The sequence below is a fragment of the Thalia democratica genome, unplaced genomic scaffold, assembly GCF_965202585.1.
Source record: "Thalia democratica unplaced genomic scaffold, ktThaDemo2.hap1.1 HAP1_SCAFFOLD_783, whole genome shotgun sequence".
NCBI classification, from domain to species: domain Eukaryota; kingdom Metazoa; phylum Chordata; class Thaliacea; order Salpida; family Salpidae; genus Thalia; species Thalia democratica.
Window position 1 is genome coordinate 5,055 of NW_028139754.1, and position 14,195 is coordinate 19,249.

The 14,195-nt window shown below is 26.1% G+C and overlaps 1 protein-coding gene across 1 annotated transcript; it reads left to right on the forward strand.

Annotated features, from left to right (window-relative positions):
- Window positions 1-1,675: 1,675 nt before the first annotated feature.
- On the forward strand, window positions 1,676-9,281 carry LOC145847076 (BCL2/adenovirus E1B 19 kDa protein-interacting protein 2-like). Its single transcript, XM_082953494.1, has 7 exons — window positions 1,676-1,799; window positions 2,685-2,848; window positions 7,020-7,231; window positions 7,729-7,815; window positions 8,015-8,113; window positions 8,369-8,457; window positions 8,968-9,281. Exons 1-7 carry the CDS (start codon window positions 1,676-1,678, stop codon window positions 9,279-9,281), a joined length of 1,089 nt encoding a protein of 362 aa, XP_082809620.1.
- The last annotated feature ends 4,914 nt before the right edge of the window (window positions 9,282-14,195 follow it).

Here is a 14,195-nt window from a genome sequence, read left to right on the forward strand (position 1 = left end):
AATATAAGTTAAAACAACAAAAACAAACAGGTTCATGACTGTACTATGTACATTGAAATCATTTCTGTAAAATTTGAAGTGTGTGTGTTAGAGTGCTATGTCTAGTCTGATTTTCCCTAGTGAAAATAAAAACTGGCTAATTAATTGAAATAACACCACCAGTATAAAAAATAATCAAACTATTAGTGTTTATACATAATGAAATAATTAGGTTAATAAATTTAAAATTAAATTGTCAACTCAAATTTTTGAGTTAAAACCACAGTATAAAAAAGATAAGCTATCTCAACCTTACTAGTGTGCTTAGGTATCTTTGTATAATAAATGTTGGCCATTTAATCTGGATTCCTGGAATAATCTGGAATTTAAATATTTAGACAAAAAACCAGTAATTTGAACGATTTTGAAAAAAAATTATAAAGCATAAATAAAATAAAATTTAAGATAAAATATAAAAAAACATAAATAGAAATAATAAAACTAAGAAGAAATTTAAGAATTCAGTAGCCACCCTGATACTAAAAAAATATTTTACTTGGAACAACGTATCAATTAAAATTTTTTATGGCTTTATTTTTGTTTTTTATTGGTTTAACATTATTAGTTTTAATATAAATCGAAATTTATTGTGGACATTGAAGATCAAGTAATTTAAATTAAAAAAAATAAATGAAACAAACAAACTACTTAATGTAAAGTAACTTATTGTCCAAGATCTAAATTCAGCTTTCTTTTTTCAAAATCATTACTGAAGACTACAGTTAAAAATAAGTTGAGGACATAGGAAAAAATTGTATGCAAAATCTCTAAAACTATTTTGGAATAATTCTTGAAGTTAAAAATGTCTTTCGAAAAATTTAAATTTCATTCAGTTTGCAATAATCTCAAAGCGTTTGATTTTTTCTGCAGTACAAAATCAATCAAGTATTTTTAAATCTGTAGTTATTTAGCCATTTACAAGTAACATTTATTAGTCTAAAATGAAACAAAAACAGTGTATTCTTAATAATAGAAAGCTTTGTGTGAAATCACTTGAGAAAAACACCAAAATCAAACATTTACCTGGATTAAAGAAATGTTAATTCTTTGAAGCACTTTTATTAAATGTAGTTAAAAGCTAATCTACAAAATGATAGGAATAAAATTTGATAAAAAAAGCATATTTGAGTGTGATAAACAAAAAGTTAATCATGAACACACAAACATACTTATTAATTTTTTATTGATACATTTTTTATGAAAGTAATTTATACATGTTAAATAGTATGACAGAATAACTTTATGTTTATCTTTTTATATAAATAGTATATAAGTTTAATATTTCAAATATTTTTTATTTTCAAAATATGCTTTACCTTAAAGGGCTCCTCCTGTCCAAAAATAGATGAGGAGCCCATAGGATGAAATACTATTTTTAAAAATATTTTTTGAAACATTAAAACCGTATGTGTATGATTTATTTCCAGCTGTAATTGTTGCTCTTGAAATAAATATATAAATGATTCCTAAACAACAGACTATTTTAAAAAAGTAGGTTTTAGAAAAAAAAATTTAAATCATAGTAATAAAATAACTATTTATTTCGTTGGTTGAAGTAGTTGTGTAATTTAAACTAGTATCCTTGGCTAGTTTATATACAATGTTGTTTACTCATACAGAAATATTTAACATACTAATGGATAATGAGACTAACATTTTGACAACAATTCAAGAAGAACCACATGATGACCTTGCACACAACATAAACAGTTCAAACGATGAACCAAGCTCATCAAGCTTCCAGGATTTTGTTGATGAAGGTAAGAATTATGTTTGAAGTATTAATCAATAACCTAGCATTTGAGTCAAAGATAGTTTATTTTCAAATGGAATTTCAATAACACCTTGTCAGTAAATAATGCATTCATTTTCTTAGATTTTTAATACGATGGAAAACAAGTACATCATTGGCATACAAGATAACATCAAGTAACTAAATAAACATTTAACCTTAATGAATTATTATGTGATTAAAGTTTAAAAAAAATAGTGTTTAGTGTGAAAAATAGAATGCAATGTACAGGATGCTTCAGATGAGGACTAATTAAATATGCATAAAGGGTCAGTTTTGCACAAATAATACTTTTGCATAATAACAAAAAAATAAAATAAAAATTACGGGTAAATGTTAGAGCAAAAATGATATTAAAAAAAAATTACTGACCAAGAGTAAAGGTGGGGGTAACAGTGGTAGTAAAAAAACAAAAAGAAAATGAAAATAAATAAACATCAAAAAAAGTTATACTAAAAATATAAACTGACCAAGGGTAAGGGGTGACAATGATAGTCAAGAAAATAAAAAACTAATGAAAAAAAGAAGAAAAATAAAAGTTACAGGCCAAGGGTAAGGATTAGAGATAACAGTGATAGTAAAAATTAGAAAACTCAATTCAAAGTTTCAACATTTGCAAAAGTGTCTTTGTGTAAAAGTGACAACTGTACAAAAGTGTCCCTTTGTGCGTTTTTGATTCTACCTGTTTTGCATATATTAAACTTTTTTTTAAATTTTTTTAACAGCTAAGCTATTGATTAGCAAATTAACATTCTAAAATCCTTATTTTTTTAAAATTTGGAAAAAAAGTTTATTTATTAACAAGTTATATATAAACATAGATATGAGTTATTTTAGAATTAATTTTTAACAGCTTTTGACTGTCAATGGGAGGACGATGACCTGCTTGACCTCTCATGTGTGAAGTCCGAACCTCAGAAATATTCAGATGGAAGACTGAAGTCGCCAATTTGCATTTCAACCATTGCTGAGCAGTTCACTTCTACTTACATCAGCCCGCAGACAAGAAGCATGAGGGTTGGTTTTGACTAAAATCATTGAATTAAACACTAAGTAGAAAGATGTAATGTTTGAAAACTTTGGTTGCTTGATAGACTATTAAGATGTAGTATTGAAATAGAGCAATGTACTAAAAAACATACTAAGATAACTGTAAATAAAAAATATATACAATTTAGTTATACTTATTGAAGAGAGTCTTGTTTGAAATTATCAATAATAACTAAAAAAGTTAGTATTTAATGTAATGTTTGGATAATGTAAAATGTTTTAAGTAAAATTTAAAACCTGTTAAAAAATTTAATATTAGATTTGCTATAAGTGTTCAAAAAAGATTACTAGGGGTTGGGAGTACAGCACATTTTTTTGGTCATATTGTATTATTCATTCAATACATTATGGTTTGGATGTGTTTTTGCTTCATTAAAAAGAATCTGAAACGAAAAAAATTCAAAAATAAACAACTGCTGCCCAAAAAACTAATTTCAACTTGATTATTATGTCATTTAATAAAATAAATTTCTTAAATTTAAAGAATAAAATTGCACTAATTATAATAAATTTACATGCACTTTCTATGATATATAAGTCTAGATCTATTACTCTTTCTAATTTTATTATATTTTCTAATTTATGATTCTAATTTCAACCCCAAAAATCACATACTTTTTGATTTTTTGACTTGAACAGTAATTAAATCACTTATACATGTTCTAGACTTATAGTTAATGTCTTAATAAAAGCTTATACTTATTGACATATATTTAAAAATATGTTAACTGCTTTTGATGTATTATGACGTGTAATCACCCTAAATGTGCAAAATTTGTCTGTAAAATGTAGGGGAAGAAAGTACAGCACATTTTTTTGGTCATATTGTAATATTCAAATAAGTACAGATGTTCGGATGTATTTTTGCTTACTTATAAAGAATTTAAAATAAAAATTAAAATTTTGCAAAATAAAAAAGTTTCTGCCCAAAAAACTGATTTCATCCCCAAAAATAACATATTTTTTTTATTTTTTACTTCAACAGTAATAAAATTATTTATACATTTCCTAGACTTACAATTTATATCTTAAATGAAAGCTTTAAATTATAGGCATAAATTAAAGACATTTCAACTGCTTTTGTTGTATTATGACGTCATTATTACACTAAATATGCAAAATTTGTCTATAAAATTGTACTTTTTTTTGCTATATAAAAAACAAATTCTTGTGCCGTTTTACTTTTAGATTTTTAATTTAGAATATAAAGTGTGTTAGTCAGCTAGGCAGAAAGATATTACTGATGTAATGTCATTTCAATTGCATGTTGATATATATATATATATATATATAATACATTTAATTTTTTTTTTATTAGAAATTATGATTATTGAGAGCAGCTGCCTAAGAGTAATAGATCTAGACTTATACATCATAGAAAGTGCATGTCAATTTATTAAATTTAGTGCAATTTTATTCTTTAAATTTAAGAATTTTATTTTATTAAATAACATTATAAATAAGTTTATATAGTATTGGACATATAAATAAGTTAAAATTAGTTTATAGTTTGCTTAAATGTTTTAATTCTCTAATCTTGAAGTTTTTATCAAATCTTTTTTAAATTTAAACTTATAGAAGTTAATTGTTATTGTACTTAATTATATATAATGCTCCCAATAATCATAATTTATAATAAAGAATTATATTGAATAAGAAAGTGATTTAAAATGTTATATATATATAAATATATATCACATGCAATTGAAATGACATTACATCAGTAATATCTTTCTGCCTAGCTAACTTGACACATTTATATTCTAAAAAAAACTTAAGTTAAACGGCAGAAGAATTTGCTTTTTATTTTACTAAAAAAGTACAATTTTACAGACAAATTTGCTTGTTTATTGTAATTATGACGTCATAATACAACAAAAGCAGTTGAAATGTCTTTAATTTATGCTTATAATTATAAGCTTTCAATTAAGATATAAATTGTAAGTCTTGGATATGTATAAGTAATTTTATTACTATTGAAGTCAAAAAATTATGTGATTTTTGGGGATAAAAATAGTTTTTTTGCAGTGACTTTTTTTTGCTAAGTTATAAAAATTTTTTAGATTCTTTTCAACTAAGAAAAAACACATCCAAATCATATGTACTTATTTGAATATTACAATGTGAGCAAAAAAATGTGTTGTACTTTCTACCCCTACATTTCACAGACAAATTTTGCACACTTAGGGTGATCATGACGTCATAATACGGGAAACATTCAAAATCCACCCAGTCAAATTTGAGAACCGCTGACCAAACAAGGGTAAGGGTTAGGGTTAACAGTGATAGTGAAAAATAAATATTAAATAAATTAAAAAATAAAAAATATGTATAAAGTAAATTAGTAATTAAAAAAAATGTAAAAAAAAATCAGGTAGATATTGAACGCGGGTGGATTTTTATAGTACACCCATAATACATCAAAATCACAGGGTTGCCACAAGGTCAAAAAATTAGGAAAAGTCAGGAAAAACTAAAAAAAAATGACAAAAGTTAGGAAAAAATGGGAGTTTTTGAAAAAAAGTCAGGAAAAGTCAAGAAATTTTACAATAAAAAAATCAGATTTTGTCATTTTAAATTTACAAAATTCCTTATTTTCTGAAGCCTTCAAATGGTAGAAAATTAATTAGAAATTCTTTAAAGCTAGACTAGAATTGCAAAATTTTCCTTGAAATTTACAAAATTGTTTAATTTTCAATGGCTTCATCTGGTATAAATTATCTTCTATAAAACTCCCAAAGTTTTCTATTAATTAGAAAAACTTTGAGGTAAAATAAATGAGTGCAAAAAGAAAAGAAATGAAGCCTACAAATTGTGGATATATTTAGAGAAAAGATTCTCTTTGACAAGAGGCAGTAGATGAGAACAATTTAAATAAAATGAGGCAAATGGTTTTACATTCCAAGAAAATGAAGCGGGATGCAGACCAGATGAAAGAAATCTTCATTAGATAAAGAGGTTAAATGTGCTAATATAGAAACGGAGAAAATAAGGAATAAAACAGTGAATGCTTAAGTTCTTTATTGTTTTAAGGTTTAAAGGGTATAGTTGGAGGGGTCCACTTTGGTTTTTACAAATTGATCTAATTCTATAGAGTTTTATCTAAGCTATCATTTCTAAGTAATTATAAGCTATCTGTTGAAAAATTTCTAAGTAATTTCTAAGATATGAGCGTAAAGTCTGTGACCTCAATAGGTTAATAGGTTCCTAATCGAAGGAGCATACTAAAAACGCAGAAAAAGTCCATTTCACTTTAAATCTATCTCCTCCTTCACTTTTTAAGCAATCTTCTTCAAATTTTTACAGAAAGTGTATTATTAAATTTTAAAAAGATTGAATGCAGGAATTATTTTAATTTTGAAAAATAAAAAAATTATTAAAAAATACCATCTTTTTTTTTGTTTATTTTTGTTATTTAAAATTTTCTAAATTCCAACATTCAAAGTCTTCTAAACTATAAAAGGAACGTTTCCTGAAAGTTTGAGTAGCTCAAAAAATGAAGGAGAAAATAGATTTTTAGTGATTTTTTAAATTTTGAAAAAAATTGAACACAAAAAATTTGTGATCCATACGTTTGTATCAGAAATTTTTTATAAAAATTACAATATCTCAAATGTTAAATAATATTTTTTAAATCTATAAAAACTGGCTTGTAGTTTGTACTTCAAGCTTTCATATAAGATCCAATGTTATTTTTAGTAAAAAAAATGTTGGACTCCCCTAAGCCCTTATAAAAAAAAAAACTTTTATCAGACAAGTAAATTGACCAGACTAAATCAACAAATTTTGAAAACAAATAGAAACAAAGAACCATTAAAATTTCTACTTTTTCAAGAAGAAACAACAAAACTGTGCTTTTTAGATAACAAATGTAAAAGTTAAATGTTTTTACTTTAAAAATTTAATAAATATAAAAAGTGGTTAATGATTTTTTGCCAGCATAAAAATAAAATACTAAAAATTAAGTCTGTATATTTCAAATTGTAATTTTAAAGCAACTAATTAAAAGTTGTTTTCAAGTATAAACCAAATGTGTATGGATTTAAAAACTGGTCTTTGTTTTCGTTCACCAACACAAACATTACCACCCTAAATCAAGTAGTATCAATATTTCACAAATGATAAATAATATTGCCAGGTACCGAATGCAACCAACCACCAGCACTCAACAACAATAGACGATCTGCCGCGAGTCGACCAGTTCATAACAAGGATCAACTCCCCGGATTCGGGATCGACCGATCGCAGGAGCGCCGATTCCCAACTCAACTCTTCTTCTTGCGGAGATCTGGAGTGGGAGGATGAGAACGAGATCAAGCATCAGAAAGCTCCTCACGTTTCCGCCAAGAGGTGAATTAGAAACCTTTTAATCAAATTAAATTTATATTTGTTGAATAAGTATTTTTTTTTGTAAATAAATTATAATTTGCCTTGGGGTTACTGTACTCTCATGTGTTGTGATAACTTAAAATGGTTTAATTGTACTTATTAAGTTGCTCATAACAAAAAGCTTATTAGTTGATATCAATCAAAGTATATGTAAGGCATAGTTTATATCTATGAAATTTGTAGTTATAGATAAATGTGTACATTAACTATCACAAGTATTACTATGCATTCCAGACTAGAATACCCGGGGTTTTTCTTTATTGTTTAACTTTATTTGTTTTCTTTTTCAACGCTCATTTAAGTTTTTCTTCCTATAAGATTTGTTGCCGTAGACAAAGCTGCTTACTTTTATTTATGAAGTACCCATAATTTTGTTATATATTTTAATTAGTTGATACAACTTAAAAAAATATTGTAGTAAACTATTTTTCAAATAAAGTTATATATCAATTATTCAGGGCACCCGTATCACCTGAACATTGGAGAACTGTCACTATAAACGGACAAAATTACAAACTAGACATGGATGCCATACAGCCATACAGGTTTATATTTTTAATGTAGTATTCACACACATATTTTTATCAACAACATTTACATTTTTCAAGAAATATTTTAGTCATTATTTGTAAAAATAAACTTGTATGTAGCTAATTGTTTTCAATCAAAGTTTAATTATTAATCATTATTTAGTACTAGAATAAACCGTCTATACTCACAAAACTATATCAATGTTACTCGCAGACAAATACTGTCGCACGGTGGGTATCACGGAGACGGGTTGTGCGCGATCGTCGTGTTTTCAGCTTGCTATTTGCCCAAGAACAAAACTAAAAACATCAGGTTATTGATAATATTAAATTTATTAAGTATAATATGGTTTATGTGCAATTATTTTCAGCATGTTAGTTGCCTAAAACACAACTAACTTGGCAGGTATATACTAGATGTTAAGAAAGTATTTCTGAACTGAACTTTATGAATAGAAATAAACTTAGAGTAGTGAATAAACTAAAAAAGGTTTCTATATAACTCTAACTAAAATTTATTTTTTACGTGGATACAACAAATAACCAAGTATCCTGTTTTATTTTCTAGGTACATACTGGACAACTTGTTTCTGTACATAGTCAGCACCTTGGACTTGTTAGTGGCACATGAGTACTTGATAGTCTTCTTTGCATCAGGTTTCAATTGTTTGTTACTTTAAGTTAAATTTTATAATAAATTTAGTAGTACCATAAATACTTGATAATCTTCTTTGCCTCAGGTTTAATATGTTTATTACTTTTGCGTAATATCTATAATAAATTTAGTAGTGTCATGAATACCTAATGATATTCTTTGCATCAGGATTTGTTTGTTTTACTATCACCATTATACAAAACATAAGTACTAAAAATGTTATTAAGTACCCCTTCATAAAAAATTAAACAAATGAAACAAGTTGCAAACCTAACGTTCAAGTTCAAACATTTATTATTAGATTTAAGAAATAAAATATGTTATTGCTCGTAAATAAAATTTATTGATGTTTTCAGCTGTAATTTTGAAGTTGTAAAAAATGTAAAATAAATAAGTTATGTACTATTTTCAAGAAAATTTTAAACAAAAATATCTGCATGTGGTACAAGTTGGCAGTATAACCCATTGTGAAAGACACAAGTGTTCTTTTTTTAACGATTTTTTTATTTCAGGCTGCAACGCGGAAAACCGGCCTCCGTACTCTTGGCTGAAGAAATGCTACAAGCTGCTGAGCAGGCGGCTCCGCAAGAGCCTGCAGCAGTTCATCATAGTCCACCCGTCGTTCCAAGCCAGGCTGATGATCAACTTCCTCAAGCCGTTCCTGTCGTCCAAGTTCAACAGGAAATTGAAGTTCGCCGGCTCGCTGCACCAGCTGGCGGATAAAATTCCCGTGGACGACATACAGATACCGGAAAGGGTGCAGCAGCACGACGTCAAGCTGGTCAACAGAAAGTGCGAGAAGGTCACCGGGCACAAGGCGTTGTGAAGGTTATTATTGAAGAAAAAATGTTTCAATTGGCCTTCATGTGTAGAAAGCTATGTCATTTTTTTTGACTAGTATGAAGTTTAAAATTTTTAATTGGTATTGATGTGTAAATAGCAATGTTTTTTTTTGTTTTTAGTATGAATTTTTAAATGTTTAAATAGTTTGTTTTTAAACAAAACTTTCTCAATATTGGGTAATAACTTGTTACAGGACACAAGGCGTTGTGATACTGAAATAGGATATTTTGTTGGTGGTTTCAATTGGTCTTTATGTGTGAAAAGCTATTTGATTTTTAAAATGTTTAAATAGTTTTTTTTAAACAAAACTGTCTTAATTTTGGGTAAAGACTTTTTACTGGACCCAAAGCCATGTGAGAATAATTGTCTGAAAAAATTGATTAATTGTCTGGTTTTTATTGTTAAAACTGTGTTAGTACTAATTGAACTTTCAAAAGTCTGATTTTTAAATTGAGGTCTGTTCAGTGCCTTCATAATGATTTTTTTAATTTCACTACCTTATAATTCAAATGTATTTTAGATTGAAATTTGCATAGTTTTTATCAGCTTTATTTATTTAAGTTGTTAAATTTTTTAAATATCTAATTAATTTTTATACTTGTGTGTTTAATACTGTTTTAAACCAGTTTGACCTAGGTAAAAGCTAAAAAATTTACTTAATGTATAATTTGAAAAACTTACTTTTCATTTATTGTTTGCAATATAACCTTTAAATAATTAAAGTTAAAAGTAGTTAGGCATTGATAAACTTTTAAGTACATTTTGTTACCTTCTAAAGTTTTTGTTTTATCCTTTAAAATGTTTTTTTCAAAGGTAAAAATTATCAACTTGAGTTTTGAATTTAGTGTGGTTAGTTTTTCAAATCATATTTTTTTCAGTTGATAACTCAAATGCAGTCCATTAAAAGTTATTTATTATTTAAATTTATTTAGATGGTGAAATATTTAATTATGCTTCAAAGTTTTACATAAATTTATTATATAGTAGCCAATCATTTTTGTTAAAAATCATTTTGATAGTTCAAGTTTTACTAACAAATTAGATAAGTTAAATACAACTTTGCAGAGAATAACATAAATTAAAAATCTGTACAAGAATTAAATTGAATAAGTTTTTAAAAATAAAGTTTTATTTTAATATTTTATTAGAAAGGGTAATAATTTATAAAATTTTTGCTAGTAACTAAGAAAAAGCATGCTTTACAGAGTAATCCAAGTATTTTAAAATTGTTTTTTCTTTAAAAATTTTAACTATCATTTTTTGTTTCAATGAATTTTTGATTTCTATTTCTTTCCATTAACTGGTCTTACTTTTAATTATTTTGTGACTAACAAAACTTGGTAAATCGCTCGTGTACAAAAAAAGTATTGTAAAAGTTTTAAATGATTTATTTATCTAATATGAATTTGCAAAAATATTTGTATTTAGTTGTGTTTCTAATTGTTTTTCTATATTTTTCACAGCAACATTTGTACAAACGGAAAACATCTGGTTTTAGTATTAATATTTAATACACAATGCAAAGTGACCTATTAACAAAAGCAAACATAATGTTTTTTCAAGATTGTCGTTTCAACTTTCAAAATGACTTTCAAGCAAACATTTTTTGTACAAATACCACTAATACAACAAAGTTCTTTGTTATCATAAAACACATTCGCATGTTAAGAATGATAATAGTAAAATTACATGTTTCTAATGTTACATGTTCTTTGCGCAGAATACGTGTTTCTATGCTAAAACGTTTTCTTATCTCAATTTTTTATTTGTCTTTTTGCTTTACTTTTAATGTATTTTTTACATTGTAAAATATATTATTACTTTTTTCAAGTAAACGTAAAACAAACTTAAACTTTAATTTTTGATACATTTTCTACGAACTTTTTAAATTAAAACCAAATAGTTTAAGTTTTATGGTAGTACATTTTACTTTAATTAGCTTAAAAGTACTTTTTTGTTATTTCAAATTAGTTTTCAACAAATTAACTAGTTTAATTTAACATTAGCTAAAACAAGGCTAATTTGTTTAATTTTAATACTTTTTTAGTTTTTACTTAACTTTAGATAATTTTTACTCATTCATTTTAATACTACTTAATTTATATAAAAGCTCACTAATTCACTAAAATACAATTTTTGAATAAAATCATTTCATTCTCACTTTAAAGAGCTGTTTTTATTTAAATAAGTAATTTCACTTTTATACACAAATTTTCATTTTCACTGCTTTTTGTTTTCATTTAAAACACTGTACTAAGTGTTGTGCCTTTTTTGAATTAGTGCATTCAATAAAAAAAATTTGTTTTTTTAAATTAAAACCTTTAATATTCTGTAAAGTTTAAGTTCTTACAGTTTTGTTTAACAACAAAATAAAGCTTTGTTATAATTTTTTTAACGTAACTGAAAATTTTGTTTTTAAGAATAGGGTTTAAAATACGTATTTTAAATATAAAATTTTAACATCTAAAGATTATTTTTTATTTTGTAAAACCACGCATTTTTGCTTTTATAAAAATGTAGCTACAAATTGTCAAAGGTAATTATAAATCTAAAATTTAAAGTATATCTTTTTTTTTGGTATTGTAAAAAAAGAAAATAATAGAAAACAATGAATTATTTTTTAACTGAAATACCTATTAAAATATAATTATAGGTATACTTGATACAGTCTACTAGAGTCTAGATTTTTATAGTACTTTGACCAGAACAAGTTTATACTTGAGAGCAGTCTTATTACTTTAACGCAAGGTTAAAATTTTGTAAATCTACCACAATGTCATTAAAATCATAATAAAGTAAAAGACGAGACAAAAGTATTATAAAAAAGAGATAATGCAAACTATGACCTTAAATGTTGATTATTGCTTGAAGTTAAAATATTTACAAAGCGAAGTTGAGTTATTTTTATAACAACTTTTTTATTTATGCTCTCAATATGCTTTTAGTAAACCTATTTTTTGTTTGTTTAGTAAGTTAATTGACCGTTTTAACTTCTTTTTTTTCCACTGCAACTGTTCAACCACAAATAATCTATTATTTTTACAAATTCGTTAGGGGTTGCCTTCATCTTGGATGGGTATGTACGCAACTTTTATATTCGGGGGGCTAGACAAAATTTAGTCTTCGGCAAAACGGAAAGTTTCATTTAATTTTTCATTTACTCAATGCATTTCGAAAAAATCAGTTCTATGTCACCTATTTTTACTAAACCTAGTGTAAAATGTATTTAAGATCTTACTTTAGCCTTCGTTTAAAATCTTAGAATATCTATTGTAAATTACTATATTTTGTCACTTTTACTACACGGGCGTATCTAGAAGAAAATTTTTAAAACAGAACCGTATGAGGTCTGATCTTGATTTAAAAGAATGGATCTTGCCGGGTCTTGATTTTTAAAAGGTATTCGTTTCTGACTAAATCTAGATCTAATAGTTTGTAAAAAGTAATACTTACTTTTTTACAGAAACAAAACGTATATAATTTAACAAAACCCTGAAAAGACACATGTATACCATCAACAAATTCAAAACTATTAGAATCTTATTATTACGTTATTAGTGAATAGCATGAGTTTACACACTTTTGAAATTGTTTTTTGTTGTATTGCTACAAATGGTTTAAAGGGAATCCTAAGATTAATATTTTACTTGCACTTGCCAAATGTTTAACTTTGTGAATTATGAAAGCATGTTGGTTGATTCGTAATATTTTTTTAATTCTTTACATGACACACTAGTAATCTTTTTTTTAATGCTCATAAACTGATTTAAATTAAGCTTTTCTATTCTTAAAAAAGTTTATTTTTGATTACTTTTTTTAACAGTCTATGATAGGGTTATAAAATATTTTTAGTCGTTCAGTCAGATGTGGAAGCTGTTAGTCAAAATAAGTTAGAATCATTTAACATCGACTTACGGCCGCCCTTTGTTAAACTAAAACATATCTTAATTAAATTAGTAGATTTTTTTTCTAAAGTAAGAGCTCTAGTAATAGGAAACATTAGATAACAAAGTTCAACTTAACACTTAGCGGTAATTGAAACACACAGCGTTTCATGCACTAAGCCAGGGGTCGGCAGCATTTTGTTAGTTGTAGGCCAGTTTTCGCAGGACTTTCCCAGCCTGTTTTGCTCGTGGGCGAAATTAACTGCAAAAAGTTATAGTAGTCATTAAGATAAAAAAAAACAATAGTAAAGCAGATGTAAGTGCTAATTAATAATTTATTTGCCTAACTGTAACAGTTTACTGCAAAAACTTTTTATATTTTTGTTTTTAAAAATGAGGCAGGTTTTAGCTTTTCGTGCCGAAATTTTCCGACTTTTGCACTAGACATTGCTTATAAACAGTCAATAAAATGCACAAAACTACTTTTACTACTAACAAAACTAATTGAGACAAAAAAAAGTAGTCATAATTAGTAGAAAAATTCACTAATGATAATCATGTATTAATATTTTTATATAATATTTTATTTTACTGTACTAAAACTCATTTGCATTACCGCCAATTGGCAGTTATTTATAAAACAACCTTTTCTCTTATAAGATATATCCAACTAATATTTTTTTACTCCTTTACAATCCCTCTTGGAAACCCTGATATTGACCAGTGGTTTTAAGTTTAAAAGCTGCACAGTAAATTAATTGAAAAAATTTATGTGCGCACCAGTCTGCTAAAACATGTACTATCTATTAGTGACATTTTTTTGCAAAGTTATTCAAAGTTAAAACTACTCCGGATTGCCAACAATTACACTAAATAAAGCTAAAATAAAATAACAATTCAAAATAAAAATAAAAACTTAATTAACTATTGTATTGAATTTAAACAACAAGTATAGTTTTTACGCGATAGAACATTATGAACTCGAACACGGCTACCAATCTCATGTCTAGTGT